The 21,772-nt window shown below is 43.4% G+C and overlaps 1 protein-coding gene across 2 annotated transcripts in view; it reads right to left on the bottom strand.

The window, feature by feature from the left end:
• Positions 1 to 534: 534 nt before the first annotated feature.
• Positions 535 to 21,772, bottom strand: part of net1 (neuroepithelial cell transforming 1) — a 39,402-nt gene continuing 18,164 nt past the window's right edge. The window contains exons 3-11 of one of the 2 annotated variants that reach the window (XM_034162944.1): positions 15,525 to 15,587; positions 4,758 to 4,865; positions 4,452 to 4,616; positions 3,855 to 3,917; positions 3,464 to 3,637; positions 3,120 to 3,377; positions 2,834 to 3,004; positions 2,549 to 2,735; positions 535 to 2,243 (exon numbers count right to left, since the gene is read on the bottom strand). In XM_034162944.1, the coding sequence (XP_034018835.1) occupies positions 1,786 to 2,243; positions 2,549 to 2,735; positions 2,834 to 3,004; positions 3,120 to 3,377; positions 3,464 to 3,637; positions 3,855 to 3,917; positions 4,452 to 4,616; positions 4,758 to 4,865; positions 15,525 to 15,587 (1,647 nt within the window). In that variant the 3' untranslated portion in view covers positions 535 to 1,785. Of the gene's footprint in view, positions 2,244 to 2,548; positions 2,736 to 2,833; positions 3,005 to 3,119; positions 3,378 to 3,463; positions 3,638 to 3,854; positions 3,918 to 4,451; positions 4,617 to 4,757; positions 4,866 to 7,064; positions 7,362 to 15,524; positions 15,588 to 21,772 lie in introns of those variants that run through there. The other variant, XM_034162945.1, reaches the window with a different exon arrangement.

The following is a 21,772-nucleotide window of genomic DNA, read 5'->3' as shown; positions in this document are numbered from 1 at the left end:
CAGCGGGAGAGCATGAGCCAATGTTTGGAGAACTCTCGAAGTTTCTCAGACGTGAGGCCATCATTTAAGAGAATCCAAGCAGTGTCTGGGTTCTGCCAAGCAGACAAATTAAAAGAAAAAACGTCTCATTCCAACGAAGGCTGAGCATCTAAATTTAAAAGGAAGTTATTTTCTTCCTCGCTTTAGGCATCTTCCATCATGAAAGTGCACACCGGTGTGGAGAGATAGGAAAAAAGGCGATGCCGCCAAACTTTATCAACAAATAACCTTCTGCCAATAACAGGGACCAGAAAGGGATGACGTGCACAAAAAAAAAAAACACAACTTGAAGTAAATCCTTCCCTGGAAATGTTTTTCTTGGCAACGACGCGGCACCAAAAGTGTTTTAACTCGGACGTCGTCGCCTCCTTTTCCATTCAGTCAGAGAGCTCCTCTTTTCAAATCAACAAGATGTACGAGCATCAACCTTCAAATCTATTTTAAACTTGTACAACTGAAGAGGGGAAAAAAATAAATGACATGAAACGAAAAAGGTCAGATGCAAATCTTACACAGATCTTTATTGTTCATTTAACTACATACAGTTCATGGCATAAACTTGCCCCCTTTTTCTCTGTCACATTATCCCTTGTGCACACATACAGAAACCTTCTTGTCTGCCGCCCCCTACATACTATTTCCATCCATTAATGCTCATGTTAATGAGCAAGGCACCTCCTCTCACTCCACCAGCTGACACAACGAGCTGATGGGAGTTACACAACCTGCATCGCTCTGTTCCAACACACACTTGCTTCTCAATCCATCACGTCACTTTCTCTTTTCCATCAACAAGTACTTTACACATACAAATTCTTTTCCTCAGGACAGTAAAATACCTTCTGCCGCCTCGACCGGTGGCCATAATTAAAGCTCCGTGCAAGATGCTACACTGAAAAGTGTTTTACTCGGTAAAAGTCAGCTCTGTGAAAGCCAACATGGCTCAGTTCATAAATTGACAGTTTGATGTTGAATAAAACATCTCATCTGTTCTTTTGCACGAGTTTGACATTCGATGGTTTGCATCGTTGCAGTCCAAAGCGAAGTCTTTGATCAGATACAGCGAAAATTTAATTTTAATTAACGCCCGTGACTGCAGCACAAAAAAAGAAAAAAGTGGCCAGCTTCAAACAACTTTTGTCAAAGGAATGATGTATACAAAACAAAAAAAAAAACTATAGTAATCATAATAAGACATCTGTTTTTAAATACATTTGTAGAGAAATTTGGAGCTTTCAAACATTTTTGGGGTTCCTCCATTCTTAACATGTTGCCGTCACTTAATCGTTAAGAGTGCTGCCTTATGATTACTTAAAAAGAGTAAAATAATAAAATGTAAAACTTTCATTACCCCACAACTAAAATAATAATAAAAAAAATAAAAAAAAAACTTTAAAATAGTGTTTAAATAACAAATTACTGGTAAACAGGATTTGATGCACCACCTCTTTTCCCCCACACAATATGAGAATGTTTCGCGTAATGCTTCCCTTTTTTTCAGCCACAGAAACACTGCGCTGCCCCCCAGTGGACTGGAACCAAAGGGACGGATGGGGGGTTTAGGATAAATAGCTGCCAAAGAGGACAGTAACACAGAACACTGTAGCACTAATATGCACTCATGTATAAATACAAGTCCATCTGAGCGAGGTGAGAACCTCAGTGTCCCTCCTCCATGTTTATTTTTAACATTTATGTACAAAAAAAAAAGTCTGCTAGGAGTCCATTCTCTCCTGCTGCCTCCATTCACACCATCGTCTCTTTTCTCTTCCCTAAGGACTTCTTTTCCTTTTTGCTTTTGTGCAACATTGACATCGGCGAGGACAGCGGTGACGACGACGACGACGATGTCATCGATAAAGACAATGAAGACGAGGAGGAGAGGGATGAGGGCGAGGCCGTGGTGGGGCTGGGGGTCGCGCTGCTGCACGGGGAACTGGGGGCAGACTGCGAACACGACAGCGCGCAGTTCTCGTCCACTTCCTCCATGTGGACAATTGCCGAGACGGAGGAAGGGCGTCGTTTGGAGCGGGCGTCAGCTGTTGGCGGCGTGGGCGTGTCAGGCTCTGTGAGGGGCCGGTGGACGGAAATGGCGGTACGCAGGCAGTTGAGCCACTGCTGCTTATGGAAGACGTCGTTGACCTGCAGCGTGTGGGACTGGCCGTGACTCGGGTCTTGGGAGCGCACGCGGAAGATGTTTTTGGCTGTCATGAGGAAAAAAGTGAAACGTGTAGTGAGCAAACTGATACATTTGATTTTTATTATTTATCAAAGTATATTAGAGTTAGACACAAGTCAGTGAGGACAGAAGTGAGGGAAGCCACCAAATGATTCAGTAACAAACTGTCCAATTGCCTTTGGTGGACAACACACAAAAAATGCTGTGATTCCATCACTGTGCACCCGATTTCAATTTTCCTCATGTTAAAACTCGCCTTTAGCTCCAAAACACTGTGACAAAGAAACTTTAAACTTTTACAGCAACACAGAGCTCAGAAATAATCATCACCTTTGTCTGCGTTACTGAAGGCACCTCTGAAGGAGCCGCCCATTCTGACATCTCCGTCCTGCAGGTCCTCCAGCACCAAATCCTGAACCGGGATTGGCTGTCTGTAAACCTGGAAACACTGGCGCTCGTTCCTGACGACGGGTCGGGTCAGAACCAGAAGCTCGGTGAACAAGAACACGTGCAGCTTCTGCAACAAAAACCAACACAAATGTCAGAACTGTTTGCCCAGGATGCAGAGTCACGTGACTTTTTGATGGATGTGAGGGAAGCTGCAGATCTGCTCACCGTGCCACTCTTGTTGCGAAGTTCTCCGTGACACAACAGACTCTTGCACTGCTCGATGCGCGTATCTCTCTGTCTGTCGTCCAGATACTCCAGCTTGTCGATGTAGTACTGGCACTCAGACTCTCCTTTCTTCATATTGATGTCGGTCAGCACGGCCTGAATGATGGCGATCTGCGCACACAAACAATGCATCGTATTTCATTCCACTGCACCTTCATGTAAAGTGGACTCAGGAACCACGTCGAACTCTGTATCGTACTAATTCCCGTGGGCGTCCTCGACTCACCGCTTGCTCCAGACTGCTGCAGTCAGGATGCTCCGTCGGCGTGTGTCTTAGTATCTCTTTGAGCAGCAGCGGGTATTTGACTAGACGAGAGCGCGGGATATCCAGGAAACTCCACAGGTCAAGCTTCCGGCTGAAGGGTGACTCCAGACAGCGCTGCAGGAAGTCCTGCACCCGTCGGTCCTGCTTCTTCTGGTCCAGAAGCGCTTTGGCTGCTAGCTGGTTGCTGCAGTACTCTTTGTACGCGTTCAGTCTGGGCAGCTGCAAGGGATGAGCGGAATTCTTAAACTGGGCTTGTCTGACACCAGCTGAGAATCACAGGTTAAACTGGCGACTTGGACACTTACCCAACTTATGACAATACGGCCAATTTGGCCCACTGTTCCGTCTGGACCTGTAGCTTTGGACAACTCAGCCAGCAGGTCCTCATGCAGCGGAATGTACGCGTCCAAGTTCCCAAATATATGAGTCAGCTCCTCCTCTGACATAATGGACAGCTTCAGCATCGGGTCATGATACGCCTGCGCAGAAACAGAAAAAAGGTCAAACCTTCACACTCACGTGTTTTTATCCTGCAGGTTAAGACAAAGTGGATGCTAAGAATAGCTTTTATGGAGCTTTTTAAGAGGACAAGAGAAGGCCAGGAATAGGTCCTGGAATAGCTGCCAGGCTTTGATTTAATATGTTTGTTTTACAGCGGATGCGCGGTTTCGGCTGTGGAGGTTGAAAAGTACAAACCTTGCGTGCAAGCTGGAGGTCCTCAATCAGATCCTGTTCTCCACGAGACAGCTCGAATATGGCCTGACAGGAGGGGAAAGACACAAAAAACACTTTTTTTTAAGAAAAGAACATGAATCAGGATGTTCTTACAATTCTGTAACCAAAACCTATTTAGACTCATTCTAAAAGTCAATTCCTTTGCCAAGTGACTGAGTTCAGCTTTGAAATCTCTCTAGCTTTTTTTTTGTCCTCTGTCTGCCCTGATTTTTTTTTTCTTTCCTTGTTAAAAACTGCAGTGAGTTTATGTCTTTTGACTATTTGCTAAGACGTCTGGCGCGAGCGGACAGAGCGGGGCAGGAGGGCGCCAGTTTGATGGCTTGTCAGGTATATGTGCTCTTAGACAGGAAAATGAGCTCTGGGCGGATTCTGGCTCCATGTAGCTCATTTGATACATTCTACAAGGTCATGTGGACTTAGTTTAAATGCTGAAGAATGTCATCAGCAGATAGAGAGAATATCAGAATGTCTAGATTACTGATGTAGACTCAATCTTTAACAAGTCTGAGATGTTCCTGTCTGGGACTAGAAAAGTGGTACCGTGGTGCCGCTTCTCACCTCCTGTCTCTTGATCTCTCTGGTGGAGAAGGTTCCCTTCTGGTGGATGTCCAGCGTCTCGGACCATAGTGTACTGTTCCTCCTTTTAGGCGGCGTGGGGGCAGCTGCCTTGCTGCAGGGCTTCTGGGGCACGCCTGGTGACTTGCCATCGCTCCGGAAGGAGGCCTGCCCACGAGAAACAGGACACGTTGCAATAGGAAGCTGGACAATCGGGATGTGATGTTTGAGGATGCACTAGCTGTCAAATTCAGGTGCCTGTAAAGCCTTATTATTATTTGTTTTTTTGGAGAGGTCATGGGTCCTCACCTGGATGGTTTGGCCGAAACGCCGGACGGCCCCATTCTTCACCGGAGAGATGAGGTTGGCTAGCGACGTCACCCTGCCGAGAGGACGGACACGTTTGTTGCTGGGTTCCTGAAGGTGGGCGAGAAGCACAGAAGTGAGGATTAGTCACAAAATTCTTCATTCAAGTTATTTATACGTACATATGAACGTTAAACAGCAACACCGCCTGTGTGTCGCTCCCTTGCAGCTTCCTCGTCATAAAACATCAAACCATAAATCCTGATTATTGACTTGGCTCCCTGCTTTCTGCTTTGAAAATAGGAGTAACTAGAGCCGGGTTTGAGTCAGAGTCAGACAGACTGGCGGACGAGCAGACGGAGATACTGCAATGGCTCGGCAGGGATGAGGAGGCGGAAGCAGCTTGAGCAGCTGTTTGCTCCATCATGTGAAAAGTGCATCGCCTGCCGAGCACAAAGAGCCTTTGTGACTGCTGATCTGGAAGGGAAGGGGCCCTGAAGGAATGCCAAGAATGATGCTGTCACCTGTTCAAAAGCCCTCCCCGCACACACAAACCAGTTACTGAGCCACATGACCTGAACAACGGCCACTTCATGTTAGTGTTTCACCATTCGGAATGCTTCAGACAAACGCGTGTAGATAATTGCAGGTCTTGAACCTGGAAGTTCAAGACCTGGAGGAGGGTGTTTCTGGACCGTTCAGGGAAACGGACCACCACCGAGCCGCAACGGTAAACACAGGGCTGCAAGTCAAGGCAGGCTCCTCATCAGGCCTCGCGTGACAGCAGCAAACACCTGGGCAAAGTGACCTCCCCTCCCACTCACCCAGCCCGAGGCCAGGAGAAAGAGAGCGCTGCTGGGCCTCGAGCCAACAGAAACAAGCAGCAGCAATCAAAGCGCTGAAGACTGATGCTTTTAAGACAGCCTCCGCTGCAATTAGCATCTGCAAAGCAAAGTTCCTTTGCAGAGAATTTGAAACATCTTTAAGAAGTTCTTCCTGATGGGGGCTTGTTCACTGAAACCCAGCGCAGCGTTGCTAAAAAGCTGCCTGTGCTTTACTTTCTCCTGACTCAGGTCAAATGGGATTTTGCTTCGCCTCAGCAAAACTGCGAAGCACAGCAGTCATTGAAGCTCTGGGACAGACGCAGCTGTGGAACAGATCCACTCAGTCTGCAGTAGCTGCAGTCGGGGTCTGAACACCAGTCCAGACCACAGAACTTAACTAGCCGTCGACTGGCTTTGTTTACACAGACATCACCTGTGAACCCCTCTGATGGTGGTCTGAAGAATGCGATGGCTGCCTGCTTTTAATATTTAACTCCATTAATGCCTGCAGACCATCACCAGAGGAGGGTGGAGGTTCCCAGTGTCAACAGTGGAAACTTGTGCTGGGCACTGTGCACTTCCTGTCCTTTGGGAACTGATCTTAGATTAACAAAAGGTCACCAGTCCTGCTCTGTATCAGTCCGTTATCAGCTGCAAAGTCGAACACTGTAGACGGTTTCTATTCTGAGCAGACTGACCTGGGAACTGAAAACCACACGAGCTGCAGGTTTAGATAACTACCACCAGAACACCTGATCACATTTCCACAGCAGGACTGTCCGTTTGTCAAACAAAGACCAGGAGTGTTTCAGTGGAACCTCTCACGCTGTGCCGTCAGTCCTTACGGAACACTTTGATATAAGCTGAGAATAGAACAGCCAGGCTGCACGCGAAGGGTTTACTGACAGTCGAACCGCATCGCTTCCGAAACAGAACCTTGCAAACCTTAAAATGGGAACAAAGTAGGTTTGCAGCGGAAGGGGTGAGGATCAGCAGCCTTTTTAATTGGGTTTGAGACTGCTGAGCTGAATCAGCAACACAGTTCAACTGGCTGAACTCGACACCTAAAAGTTTTGAGTTCACCACCTCGATGGTGATGAAGTGAGTGGATGTTTCCTGAGAGTTTCACCCCCTACCGCTCCACCTTCTTGAGCTTTCAACATCCTATCAGGGCTGCATATATAAAAATAGTGTCTTAAAAAAAACAAACAAAGCCTATGTAAGGCTGAAGGGGGCGCCGTACACTCCAGTGATTAGTCACTATCTTATTGTTCTGCAGAGTTCAAAGTTTCACCAGCAAAGGGCAACTCAAAGCACACACACACGCCATGACGATATGCTCAGCAGTGATAAGAGCAGGGTTGGGTGCTGATTCACTCACAATCTCACACATGACGCAAAGCTATGACTTCAACTTCATGAGTTGTGGTCAAAGATTCATTGAAGGGTTTTTGTGTGTGTGTGTGTGTGTGTGTGCGCATCTTACCTCTGACTCTTTGTTGGCTTGGTTCTGATAGTCTATCACTTGCAGAGTCCGTTTGATAGGAACCAAACTACCCAGTTCATCGTAAGTCACCATAGCTTTCAGTAAAAACACAAAATCCTTTTTTTTTTTCTTTTTGTTCTTTAAATCCAGACAAGTCACTTCCACGTAATCCACATATGGAAAAAAAAAAAATCAAAGTTCAAGAAAAACAAGGCTGAATGCGAGCTTCAAAAAAATAAAATATATATATAATCAATAAATATGTCTCGCCTTTAGAGGTCTACAGGGTTTTCTGGATGCTACCCCCCCTCTCTCTCATATACACTTAGTAAACTTTGTTCTGAGGTAGACTGAGAGCGGCGGAGCTTTATAGGCGGGGAGTGCCAGGGGAGGAGTGAGCTCAACTCAGCCCACATGGGTGCAGTTGACGTGGGATCGGTTTACTTGGAAGAGAGAGGCTGCAGACAGCAACAAGTTATGCAGTCAGTGTACTGAAAACAGTGAAGAGAATCCCACAAACATGCCTTATTCCAAAAACATTTCTGCAGAAGGGTCTGATGTGTTCAAGCTCAAAGGAAGAAGTCGGCTAATGCTCCCTTGGGACCTCTAAAAGTCAAACAGAGAGAGAAGAAAATACCCAAAAACAATGGAAGCAGACATATTAAAAATGGATCCCCTAACTTGTCTAATGAAAACTGGCTGTAAAAGTAATGATTTGTATTTAAAAAATACTCCTTATATTGGCCTGGTGAATTCGTTATTGTGTCTCAAAAAGGGCATCTTGATTGTTTCATTTCAATGTCATTGTTATGGCAGAGAGAGAGAGGGGCAAACTCCAAAAAGTCTCAGATCCATCGGTCCATCTGTATCTGCAATCAACTACTAAGTGTTTCATTACTTAATCGGTCATTGTTAATCAAAAGCATTCTCTAGTTTGTGTAGAGTGATTTTTTTTTCTTTTCTTTTTTGCTTTAAGCAGCCGTTATCAGCCTCATCATCTGGCTCGGAGGAGGTGATTCATTAGAATATCAACAGTGAGCTCAGTGACACCTTTGAGCTGAATGCTAATACATTTGTGGAGGTTGGGTGCAACTTCCACCTGAAAGCTGATTGGTCTAGCAGGGTGAAAAAATGTGTGTTCGACAGTTTCACACTAAAGCTGCCTTTTTGTTTTTTAAACTTTTTTTGGTTTGTTTTTTTGATGAACATGTCGTGCACACACCCGTACAGCTCTACATGCTGATGGACAGCCCAACACCTGAAACAGCCCAAACAGCTGGTGCACAACTGCAGTGCACAGTGAAGAGGTGTTAGGTCAGCTTAATACGGTGTAAAGTGGAGGAGCTGCGAGGCCCCAGTGTTAAAATTCATGTGCATATGCACATTTTGTGCAAAAAGACAGCAGACCATTCCCGGGTGTCCTCCTGGGTCAACACAGACGTGTGAAAGTGGACACAGGCTGCTGCTGATCTACGTGTGCACTTTGGTTAACACCTCAGATGCGTAATGTCTGGATCTCATCAGAACTGCCAGCGCGGGATGATGAATCAATCGGCTTTAGATTTTCAAAAGGCAAATAATTCATGCTTCTGAGGAGTCAGAAAGAATCCAGTAAAAAGTGAATCTGCTGTGTAGACTGTGCGTGCCTGCAGAAGACACTCTGCAGTTGTGCTCTTACTCACTGCATGGGGAGACCGAGCGCTGAACCAGCTGTGTGTCTGGCCCAGCCGCTATAAACTCTAAACACAACATGGCTGGGCCTGCCTGGCCTCTTCACCTACAGTCACACCAGGCTGCAGCTGCAGCACAGCCGCGCTTCACGCACTGACACACGTTACAAACCAGACTGAGCTCATTGTGACGGACCTCGATGAGTAATACTATGAGCCGTGTCCGAGCTGGGCTGAGTCTGGAGACCTGAGGGGCAGCGGGACCAGTGAGCACAGACCGTGTGCAGGGTCTAATTACAGCTCTGTGGAAGACATTAGCAAGAAAGTTTCTGCAGAGTGCCGACTGACTGTACTGACACAAGAATACAGTGGAGGTGCTACTGCCCTCTGCTGATCGAGATCAGCAGCAGCAAAAAAGAGGGTGTTTGACTAAACACTTGGTGATCGTTAAACATGGAATTAACCCGTCAAAGCCCATGAAGTTGATATGAAATATGTATTCATGTGGAATAGTCAAGCAAATAGTTTAGCAAATCTGTAAATTGTAACATTTCTTTTCAGCCCTCATAATCAATAAAGCAGCTTGTTCATTTTTCTGGCTGTGCTTGACTAAACGCAGTTACCCACAAGCTGCACACACACTTGCGGAGTGCACATAGATAATCTTCAGAAAGCTACCTGTAGCCACAACGGTAGACTCAGATTCTTAAAGCACATTTCAAAAGGTTAAAAAAAAAATATATATATATATATATATATATATATAAGTGTTGATTGACAGCTTCACCCAACAGATTTATACACTGTGGTAATGCTTGTGGGGTTCTATAAATACCTTCATTATTCTGCAGCTACAATTAAATGAAGAGAGACGGGAGTTGAAGAAAAAGCTTTAAGATCTAATCTGGCAACAGCCTGCAGAGACAATAAAACCCACAGTTTCATAACAGGACTGTCACCCTCGGGTTATTTCAGAGTTTTTTGATAGTGCCCACACCCAGCTGCGCTCAGTGGTTGCTACCAAACACAGAAACGTAACTAAGAACCACAGTGAAACCAGACAACGAATTGTCAGATGAGTAAACTGATAAAATGAAGCATCTTCGTTGGCCACAACCTGCCTAAGATTGACAAAGACTCTCGTTAGCACGTATTGTTCGGGCCGGTCCCGCATGAAGACCGCACTTCGGTGCCAGAGTGTTTGGTGGGCCAGCAGTGTAAAACTGGTCTCAAACTCACCCAAACTCAAAGAATCAACAAAAGCAGATTTTTTCTGTTGTAGAGAAACTCGACCAAAATATCTCAAAACAGGAAAACATGTTTTTCGTGTGCTCATTGGACTGTAGTCACATCACTTCCACCCCCTTTTCGGGTTTTGACCAGTCATCATCACCATCATGTGTTTTCTTCTGCAGGCCTCCCGTCTTGTGCACCAGCATGGACTCCCAAGATCTCTTGTATAATTTCCTGTATTGTGCATTGTGTCGATAGCATGGCCCAAGCAGATGGTCACCCCTTTGAGTCTGGTCTGCTTGAAGTTTCTTCCTGAATTCATCACAGTGAGTTTTTCCTGTGTGTGTGCTGTGTTGCCTGTGTGTTTGCTCTAGGGGTTGGTAAGGTTAGACCCTACTTGTGTTAAGTGCCTTGAAGCAACATTGTTATGATTTGGCACTATATGAATGAAAATAAATTGAAATTGAAAAATCATCATCACAGCCGTTTTTATTGTCACATTGAATTTGGCTTGTGACTGATGTTGTGAAAAGACTTATGGATAATCAAACAGCAGAGAGGAGAGTAGGATAGGAGCTGGGCTAACCATTCCTGGTCAGGTGACCCGTGTGTATCCTTGGAGTCGACCCACTGGGATCTTGCAGCTACCTACACAGTGATATGATAATTCCGTGAGAGTTTCTGCCTCAAAGTAGATTTTGTTATTCCTCCTCGAGGACTCGAACACTCACTGGACCCTGCCGGTCTCCAAGCAAAGCCAACAACGCATGTACTTCTTCATCTGACCACCTGTCACCTCTGCTTTTACTCTTGTCTCACAAGTCTGGCTTGGCACTTGTTTTTGTTGCTGTCTTTTCCCACATAGGCTAACATCCAGTCACATCATTGGTCCCTGCGGCGGAGACACTCTCAATGTTGTCAGACTCCTAAAATGGCCTGCAACTTGGTGGAAATGGGCTGACTGTCCCATTTATTTATATATATATATTTAGCACTGGGATCTCTAAGGAATGGTGAGTCCAGTTAGAGTTGAGGTGCTGAAAGTTCCCGCTGGAAAAGCATCATGTCTGGCTGTGAAACAGGTCAGGGTGCAACGTGGAGGTATGACCAGGCCTGAGGGAGGCAAGGTGATGTTTTTGTTTAAGTATGTGAACAAAAACAAGTACTCAGCCAAAAGCAGGAGGAGTGTGGGTTGCTTGTATTAGGTCAGGCTAGTGTGCTACTACTGAAGCAAACAATCTTAACACAGATTCTGCACTGCGACTATGTTTTTGTTTTTTTAAAATCAGTGCTGTAGAACGTGTATGCCAACAAGGGATTTTCCATTTTCCAAACTGCTGAACGTGTAAGTGGAACATACCGCCTAGGGCTTGGAACGCACTGAAAGTGACTTAATTAAAAAATTAAAAGAGTAAAACAGTGATTTGATTTAAGGTGTGGCCCGCGGCACTATTAACACCACCTCAGCTTTGTTAGCTAAAAATCAGACCACTGATCCAACTGGTTATAGGCGGCTGTAAAATTTGCTCGGTGTTTTGATGCCACCAGAAGAATGACAGGAGTTGCAAACACAAATATTTCAAAAGAAAGTGAAGCCAACCTGAGGTGAAAACAAATGAGACAGAAGCCATTACTGGAAGGAGTTTCTTTAAAAGATGATGTGAAATATCAGCTGCAGTTTGCCAGAAGACACATGGGACAACTGCTTTATTCAGTGAAAATCCTTTTTTGTGCCACTCCACCATGAACATGCAGAACAGAAGCCTATAACTCCTTCAGAGTTGACATGGATGTCTTGGTGGCTTCCCTCACTAGTCTCTCTTGTTTTTTTTTTGTACTGCTTCCTGCAGATGATTTACTGTACTATTTGTGTTTCTTAATGACTGATGGAACTGAAGTCCAAGACATATTCAGTGACTTGGAAATGTTCACGTATTTGTCCTGTGACTTGTTGAAGAAAATTAAAGCTGAAAGTTTGCACTACAAGCACACTGTGATTGATTCATTTCATTGTGGTGGTGTACAAAAGGAAAATATCTAAAAACGTCAATGTCCAAATACTTATGGACCCAAATGTATAACTATTTCCTATATTATACGTGTTCCTGCTTGCTGCTCCACACTTCCACACTTTAAGACTCCAATTCAGATTTGAAAACGTTCAAGGTTCTGAGCTTTTGAAAACTCCAAAAATAACAAAATTAAATAAATGACTTCACATTTCTATGACAGGTAAAACTTTTGCTCTGTGTTGTAAGAGTGCACTTAACACCCACACAGCGAACTACCTAATGAGTAATTTGTAACCTGGCTCATCCAGCCGGTCGGGTCTCTAACCCTTGAAGCAAACAGAGGCTTTGTTTAGAGGTTTCCAGTGATAGTCATCTCAGTGACATGCACTAAATATACACAACGAGCACAAATATCAGATACAGAGTTCCGATACAACCCTGTTCTCACAGTTAAGCCATCAGAGCTTTCTGGAGCTAAAAATATTCCATCGTAAACAGCAATACGCTAGAACTGCTGTCAAGTACACATTTAAGTGGGTTCCATGTAAAACGCCTCTTTCCACTTTTCCATGTGAAAATGATGCTTTCAGGCCATGGGGTTGGGGGGGGGGGTCTTGTTTCGCTTCATCTCTGCTCCTGCACACTGCTCTACAGGCAGTAGGTGGAACTGCCTCGCAGCCATGACGTTTTAGATTACAAAGCCAAAAAAAATTTAAAAAATTAAAAATAAAAGCTTTTTATAGCCATAAAAGTTCAATATGATTGTCACTAAGCAAAATGTCTGTATGAGGCATTCAACAATAAACCATGAACCCAAAATCTGCAATATTTTTTACAAAATACCATACTGGGGCTGTGTATCATTTAAAAAAAAAAAAACCATGAGGTCTGCAACATTGATTCACTATTGTCATGGTTAATGTAATGACTAGGCGTGCAACAATTAACCAATACAAATCAAAAATTTATTTTAAAGTAATAGATAAAACTGCATTGATTCTCAGACTGGGCAGCACGGTGACATAGTGGTTAGCACTGTTGCCTCACACCGAGAAGGTCATGGGTTCAATTCCCATGGCCTTTCTGTGTGGAGTTTGCATGTTCTCCCCATGTTTGCGTGGGTTTCCTCCGGGTGCTCCGGTTTCCTCCCACATCCAAAGACATGCAGGTTAGGTGGACTGGTATCTTTAAATTGTCCATAGGTGTGTGTGTGTGTGGGTGTGTCTGTGTTTGTTTGTCTCTTTGTGGCCCTGCGACAGACTGGCGTCCTGTCCTGGGTGTACCCCGCCTTGCGCTCTATGACTGCTGGGATAGGCTCCAGCCCCCCGCGACTCTTAATTGGACTAAGCGGTAGAAGATGAATGAATGATTCTCAGACTCAGTCTAAATGTACTAGTTGATACCTCGATTTTAACATTATAAAATCAGCTGTACTAATCTTGTTTCACCTCTACTTCTGTCTTCAAACTCTTTTAAAAGTCCAAATGTCAGGGTGATGCTCTCGTTAGATTGAATCACAGGAATGCTAGCTTTGCGACATAAAAATAAAAACATGTTCCATAGTAGCAGGCAGTATAATGGATAAACGTACTTTTTGTATTTTACATTCAGTTCGACTGTCGAACATATTTAATAGATGCCTATAAATGTGCTGTGCAGCTAAGGAAAAAATTCGAGCTGAGGAACATGCCGTGCACTGTAGCTACACACGGCTGCATATGTTATTTTTTTGTGGCTATTATTAAGACATTAAGCAATATAAGCTGTAAATAAATAAGGTATATGCAGTGTGAGACCAAGGGTTTGTTTTGTTTTTCGTAACATGCACTGACATGTTCGTTGGTAGATCCCAATGTGGCTGACACTCCAGCACTGCCTGGTCTCCACCCTCATGTTTTCCTCACAGTGACCAGTGCTTTGACAGTCCCACATCAGACAGTTGAATCTCAAGTTGTGATAAGCAATGGATGGTGAAGATAACTCCAGAGTTAAATACACTCATTCTAAAAGGTTTGATTCACATTTGTTTTCGAGACCATAAGATGAGAATTCTGTTTTTAAAACACATTCTTTTTGTGAAACAGTGTGATCCGTCAGTAAACCCATATACTTTTTATCACGTCTAAGCTCTGGTTTGCCACAAGGCATGTGAGAGAGAGAGAGCCTAGGATAGATTTTACAGTGTCTTTCGCAGTCATTTGATGATGAAGCTGTGCTTGGTGCAGAAACGAATAAGCAGATGTAATAAAACATAACAAAGCTGTGAAACACCTCAGTCCTGAAATACCCTTAAAACTGGAGGATCATATCCAAAAATATGGCATAATTTTTGCAAGCGAAGTTACATAGATGTATTTTCCCTAAAACTTAAAGCTATCATTCTGCATTATAAGTTATATGGGAAAGTGTGTCCAAACGTTTGACTGGTGCTGTGTGTGTGTGTGTGTGTGTATATATATATATATATATATATATATATATATATATATATATATATATATATATATATATATATATACACACACACGCACACACGGTCTGTCCAAAAAGTATCAGACCTTTTTATTTTTTTCAAAAACCTTATGGATTTGAATCACGTGTGCTTGCATGAGCCAGCCTTGAACCTTCGTGTGCATGCGTGAGTTTTTTCACCCCTGTCAGTTGCGTCATTCACCTGTGAGTAGGCTTTGAGTGACCACTGGTCCTCCCCCCTCGTTGGATTTTCATTGCAAGGAAAATGTCTAAACGATTGAAGCAGCGCTGAATCAAATTTTTCCAGAAACTGTGAGAGACAGTCAGGTGGAAACGATTCGGAAGATTCAAACGGCTTTCAGTGGCTTTTCAGTCGAGTGAGTATCCGAGGAATTGTGGAAGAGCTGGACATGTCACAACATGTGCTGTGAGACTTCCAACTTCCGCACGTCTTTCATTACAAAATCTCCTGTAACAGTGGAATGTGCCGAAAAAGTGCTGATGTCCACCTCTTCTGCAATTTCTCTGGTAGTCAGACGACGTCCCGGATCAACACAGCGTTCACTTTGGAAATGATCTGGTCGTTTCAGCCTGTCGATGGCCTCTCGGAGCGCGGCGCACCCTCCGCCATTGTGCGCCGTCTTTAAACCGGTTGTAACACTCCTAAATCTGTGTGATGCCCATAGGATCGTCACCGAAAGCCGTCTGAATCTTCCAAATGGTTTCCACCTGGCTGTCTCTCACAGTTTCTGGAAAAATTTGATGCAGCAAAGCTCCAAATCGTTCCACCTCGCAATGAAAATCCAACGAGAGGGGAGGACCAGCGCTCACACAAAGCCTGCTCACAGGCGAATGATGCAACCGACGGGCGTGAAAAAAATCATGCATGCGCATGAAGGTTCAAGGTTGGCTCATGCAAGCACACATGATTCAAATCCATATGGTTTTTGAAAAAAAATAAAAAAGTCTGATACTTTTTGGACAGACCTTTATATATATATATATATATATATATACACATATATATATATATATATATATATATATATATATATATATAAATGGATTTTTACCTTGAAGTCAAAGCTGCACAGGCTGACGGCGTCACTGTCATCCTTCTCTCTGTGCTTCCGCTTCTGTAGAGAAAGAAAGACAATCATATCAATAATTATGCAATAGTATATTTTTTTTTTGTTTTTCCTGGTTGCTCAACTAAAATGACATGAAATCGCACCCCAAAAAAAAAAAAAAAAAGAAAATGGTGCTTTTATCCACTGAGGAACCATAAATTCACCGAACCGCCAGCCTATATCCTCCAATCAAAGACTTCTCTTTGAGACACATCCTTTAGCTGAAATATCTGAAATTATTGAAGACGCAGTGCAGCTACGGTACGTTTTGAAAGAAGAAAATCAACTGGCACAATCATAATGGTAATGGTGGAACATTATGAGAAGAAACAAGGGTGTTAAATGTATCTGAACAGCAGGTGTGATATCAACAACAAGATGTGGGGCACGGATTATTTGGCATTAATCTAACCCCTGTAGGTTATACTTTGCAATGGGGGGGGGAAGTACAGTGGTCCCTCGTTTATCGCAGGAGTTACGTTCTAAAAATAGCCCGCGATAGGTGAAATCCGCAAAGTAGTCAGCGTTATTTTTTACAATTATTATAGATGTTTTAAGGCTGTAAAACCCCTCACTACACACACGTTCTCAGTTTTCTCTCCTGAAAAAATAAAGAAAAATAAGTCCAGTATTATAAAATGAAACCAAAGATCAAAACCTGTTTCAGGCCCAAACATTTGTTTGAGAAATGAAAATAGAACGTTTTCCTATAAATAATTATGATGGCTTTTAGAACTAACAAATTAAATTTTAACGATCAACCTATGATGTTGGACACATAAATTATTAATAATGACTGACCAATATTTCACAGTTCCTCTGATCGCGCCTCTCTGTCGTGGCGCCGCTCTTTTTCCACTGAGTCACACCTCAGTGCAGGTGTCTTTTTCCGAGTGAAGAACACAGTTATGGGTAGTTGTTGGCACTCTTTTTTTCTTCTGGGCGAGAAGATTCTTATAAACAGACACACGCAGAACACAATGCGTGTGCTCTCCCTTTGCTCACTGGCTCCGGTGTTACCATTGCGTGACGGATGCGGGACCCGCAAAGAATCCAAGTCATTAAAAAGACACAAACTTCTCTCAGTGGCCACGGAGCTCTGCGGCTGCGGTTACAGAGACCATGCAGCGCTGCTGAATTCTATCCTTGCGGGCTGCTGGAGCGCTCTGCATCAAAACAGCGAGCGTAGTCTCTGGACCTGTTGCCAGATTTTGGCCGTAACTCCGCACAGCAGACAGGGGGGCGGTGTGAGTGGCCCGCTGCAGCGCTTGAGTCTGCTCGGTAAGCGCATCGGAGGCAGTGAGAGCAATCGCGGTGATGCCGACCGGCCCGCCTGATGAGGACGCAGAACACAATGCGCTGTTGAAAAAAAGAAGCATGCAAAATTGCACTAAAAAAAAATCCGCAAAACTGCGAGGCCGCGAAAGGTGAACCTCGATATAGCGAGGGACCACTGTATTCTGTAGGCTTTACTATAAGTGCACAGTAGAAATCCATATTTCATATTTTATATTCTCTGATTGGGATTGATGATCTGGTCTTCTGATTGAATTGAGGTCGCGGTTGCTTTGTGACGCGATGCACAGTCTGGTCTGATAAAGGCCCCCTGATACTAGCATGACTTTGATTCACACACTTGCACAACCTGTGTTGTGCAGGAGATTAAACTCGTCTTTAAATGGTGTAGACTGAATGTGAGAGGAGCGCCGGCATGTGCAGTTGCGCAAAGAGAATTTTGAAATGTTCAAAAAAATCCTTCACGCATAAATGTCGTGCTATGTGCCACGATGTAATTGCCAACACGACGTGCAGCTTGTCAAATCGAGTAAAGAAGTGAACAGAGCGAGTGGTGATGTCAGCAGGTCGCATCAGAGCAAAGCTCGTCTGAACGATTATAACAAGATGTTAAATCTATCAAAAACGCACTTTAACAGCTCCAAATGCTTTCTGCAGCTCGTTAGGAGCACGTGTGTGAATGGTTGAAGCCGAAGCGGTCCTCTGTGATTCAGCAAGCAATTAGAGCCGTTTTCAACTTTCAATTTGCAGAGAAAATTATTAATCTGACACAAAATAATTATTTTATATCCACAACGTCCAGCGCAGAGTGCATGGCAGGCGGTGGAACAAAGAACGGCGTTCAGCTGGGAACACAGCGGGGGGGATCGTCACAACGACGGGCGTGCAAGTGAAGTCATGCTCGTGTCAGGGGGCCTTAAGACGAGCCTGTTGAGAAATTTACAGCCACTGCATTCCACACAAGACGAACACTGGCATTGCAACTTTAGCTCTATTGTAGAATTACAACAGACCCTGCTGGAGGTCGTACAAGGAACAGGAAAGGGTTAATTAGGCAATAGGTCACTTTACCACCTACATGTGGACCGTCAGTCAATCGGCAGGTGAAAACAGTAGGCTTCCCTGTGGTCTTCATGGTTATAAAACCCTGAGGAGCAGCAGAGGCCCTCCTGAACCTCAGGGCTTCATCAGTGTGGTCCATTATCGGTGGAGGCTAGATTGCTTCTGGCTACACAAGACCTGATTGACCAGTGCTGTGAGGATGGTCCAAATAGACATATAATGGTCAGGGGTCACTGTTTGCTTGTGCAGTGTTTCAGTGAGGGACATTTCCTCCCTCGTTAAATGAACTTTGTTTTCCCACATCTGCAAATATTTAAGCGCATTTAAACATGGATCTCCTGCAAGCAATTTGGACAATCCTGTGACTGATGTTACCTAACCATGCAAATAGACACACAAAACACACTAACTGTATCCCAACAATCGACAAATAGCAGAGCTTCAGACAACAAGACATCCAAGTAAAGCTGACTCTCATTTTTAAAGCTACCACTGGGATTAACATAGAAATGAGCTGAAACTGAGACATACAGAAACCAGAACACTGCAGGAACTTTACTTACTAAACGCCATCAACAGAAAGTACTGGAGACGTGAGGACTGACGAAGTTGTAACACTGTTATTTGGTTCACAGCAAAGTTGCTCATGCACTTTTCAAACATGACACTGCAACAGTGACTCGGAACATTAAATTAATTGCCAATTATTTTGATAATTGATTGTTTTAAATTTACCAACCATTTTGTCTTGTTGGGGAAAACTACACAATGACTATATGGGCTGCAAAGGATGCACCTGTTGTAGAAAGAAAGCTGCGTTTGTCAGCTGCATTCCAAGACGCCTTCCAAATCGAACAACCTAGTGGTACCACTATGACACATGTGATGCAAATGCAGCCTTCGAAGGATCCAGCCCCTCAATTAAGACACAGCTAATATCGCTTCAACTAGCTGCTGGCACTGCGACAGTCACCGAAGCTGCACCATTTCAGTTAGCCAAGTTATTCTGCTAAAAGAATCTAAAGACAGTATTTTTTGTTACAAGTGTGAGAAGAAAAAAAAATGCTAAAAAAGGTCCATCAAAACATATGCATGAATTAAAATAAAAGTCTGAATAGATGTGGCTGGCACACATCGACGGGCATTGTCCATGAAGTGTGTGTGCCAAGAGTAAAAAGTCATTCCAAGTATAATATTGCTTTGGGCTCTGATCTTATACACCAGATAAAAATAGAACACGCATAATGTCCAAATCTGTCAGCAGGGGAAGGAACAGCTCAGACTTGTTCAATAGGAATCCATTCAGGACAATTAATGTTACTCCAGCGACACGATGGCAATGTGACCAAAAACATCCAGTTGCACGTTGCGATCACTTTGCTTTTATAACTAGATGTGAGCTTGTTGGTTGGGCTCCCTGCTGTGACAAAAAAAAAATTACAGTTTTATAACACAATGAACTCATGGGCTAAATATAAATATTTAAATTAAAATCCACCTGTTTTCCTGCCAGTGTTACCTGGACTAGACACCACCATAAACAGCCAAGAAATATTTAAGAGTTACAGCTGGAGTATTTGGAGAAAGGGGGGGAAAAAATGAATGTTTATTGTACAAAACAAAGAAGTGGAGAGAAAAAATGGAAGGATAAAGACAGACAGTGTTGTGCATGCAATTTAAAACATTCAAAGGCTTTGCACAGTCTGCTTGTAAAATATACCTGCCAAAATATTTACAGAATTAATGCCTTTTTCACTTGCGTAACACTGCAGAAATTAGACTCATTATGTCCACAGCTTATGGAGAGAGACTGAGACATGCTTTTATTTAATCAGGAATTAATTACTGCAGTGTTTTATTCTATGGACTGTGATGCACTGAGGCTGCAACAAATTACCGTATTGATAAATGGCCAATCTAAGAATTAGCACATGAATGAATCGACCAATGGCGCAATTAATCAACTCTCAATCAAATATTGAGTCTCTGTTTTGTTGCCTCATATTAACATTAGGATTGTACTAGTTAAAAAGAAAGATTTTTAAAAAATTAACAATTTTAAAATACCTTTAGTGAACAATCCTGACTGAATCACACAATAAGTTGAAGGTTTTATTTTTTAAACTCTCTTTTAAAAAAAAAAAAGACGTAACATCTTTCAAACTTGTTGCTTTTTTCACAATAACAAAGGTGAAGACGACGTCAGTCCTTCATCAGCCGAGGCTATAACCTAAACCAGTTTACAGCTGGATTAACCAGGATAAGTATTTTGTATAGGACAAATGCAGGTATTGTGACTAGAGCCAAATGTACCTGCTCTACAACCCCTACCCCCCCCGCCCCAAAAAGTTATATCTTCTGTTTATGTAATAAAACAATTTGCTTTCTTTTAATATAAAAGCTAAGTCAAATTAATTCCTAATAAATGTATGCAGCTGCCAGAAGCAGCTAGCATAAATTGCCCCCCCCCATAAGAATGTCCCCAGTTTGATGCCACCCTTGCCCCATTTTCCAGGTACATTTGGAGTTGCATCATGAAGGGCATCCCGTTGGGGGGGTGGAGAGTAATTCAGCAATCAGAGGCAACCCCAAGCAAAAGAGGAGAAGCCAATAAAAGAATGTGTTATATGTCAAAGTAACCTGATGTCAAACAATAAAAAAAAAAAAAAATTCTATAAGATCTAAGTGGGAGAGTGGTTTTTGGCTTTTGGTTCCCCACTGGAATGAGAAGTGATTACTGATTGCATTCATGATACTGTGCCAGAAGCCAGTTAAAAACCTAAACGGAGCATTTAAAAATAACAGGCAAATATTTAATTTTTGTTAACATGTGTTCTCGACCAGTATGAGCATACTTCCACGGCACCGCATGCAGGTGCAAGGCAACATCAAAGTAAAACATATCTGCACCTGGACTGGGATATCTTGCTGAACTGAATAAACAGCCATGGGAAAATACAGAGCCTTGGATACATTACACATTATCTACGACTGAGAGATTATAAATCCTGCTCACAGTGGAATGCTGACAAATCTGCAGACGTTGGGCGGTTATGAATCTCTGTTGCTGTGGTTGAGGCCTTCCCCCTGTAATTACCAATGTTAGCATCAAAAACCTAACACGGTTTAGTAGCGGAGAGCCACATTAAATCACCTCATTTGATTAAACTGGAATGCTGCTTATCAGACGGAACCTGAACATGTTGCTTAAAAATGCAAAAAAACAAACAAAAAAACCCAAAACAAAACACAAACAAACCTCGGAATCTGATTCTTGGTATTTTTAAAATCACCTTCACATTCCACAAAATTGGCAGTGGCCTGGAAAACTGATTCCCATTCTTGCCGTGACAAAAAGCCCTCAAGGCCTAGTGTCAGAACGCACCAAGCACCTGGAGAATGCTAGCCTTGCCTTCTTCCAAGTACCGCCTGAGGGCAAACACATCCCCCACCCAGCCAGGGGAGGGGTGAAGAAAAGAAAAATCCCCCTAATTACATCAAAGAGCTGGCTAGACTTTATTCAGAGCCATGGCAAAGCATTCCAGCATAAAATGGCAGCATGTATATCACAGGGGTAAGCAAGACATGGCAAGACATTTCCAGGATTATTTTACTGCTTGCACTGTGGTAGACTTATAAAAAGTTGGATAAAATTGGGCAGGGGTCGTGATTCGAAAGTGCAAGCAAACAAGGTCCATATGTTTTGAATGGATGAGCAAAGAGTGCCAGGTTTGTGAATCAGAGGCAGCAGCCTGGCACGAGATAAAGCGCTGCTGGTCTCTTGTCTGCTTTTACTTCCCCTCCTCCTGCCTTCAGATGAGCAATGGATTGCG

The sequence above is a fragment of the Thalassophryne amazonica genome, chromosome 22 (genome assembly GCF_902500255.1).
Source record: "Thalassophryne amazonica chromosome 22, fThaAma1.1, whole genome shotgun sequence".
Lineage (NCBI taxonomy): Eukaryota > Metazoa > Chordata > Actinopteri > Batrachoidiformes > Batrachoididae > Thalassophryne > Thalassophryne amazonica.
The sequence above is the reverse complement of the archived record's forward strand: the minus strand, read 5'-3'. Positions and strand labels throughout refer to the sequence as shown.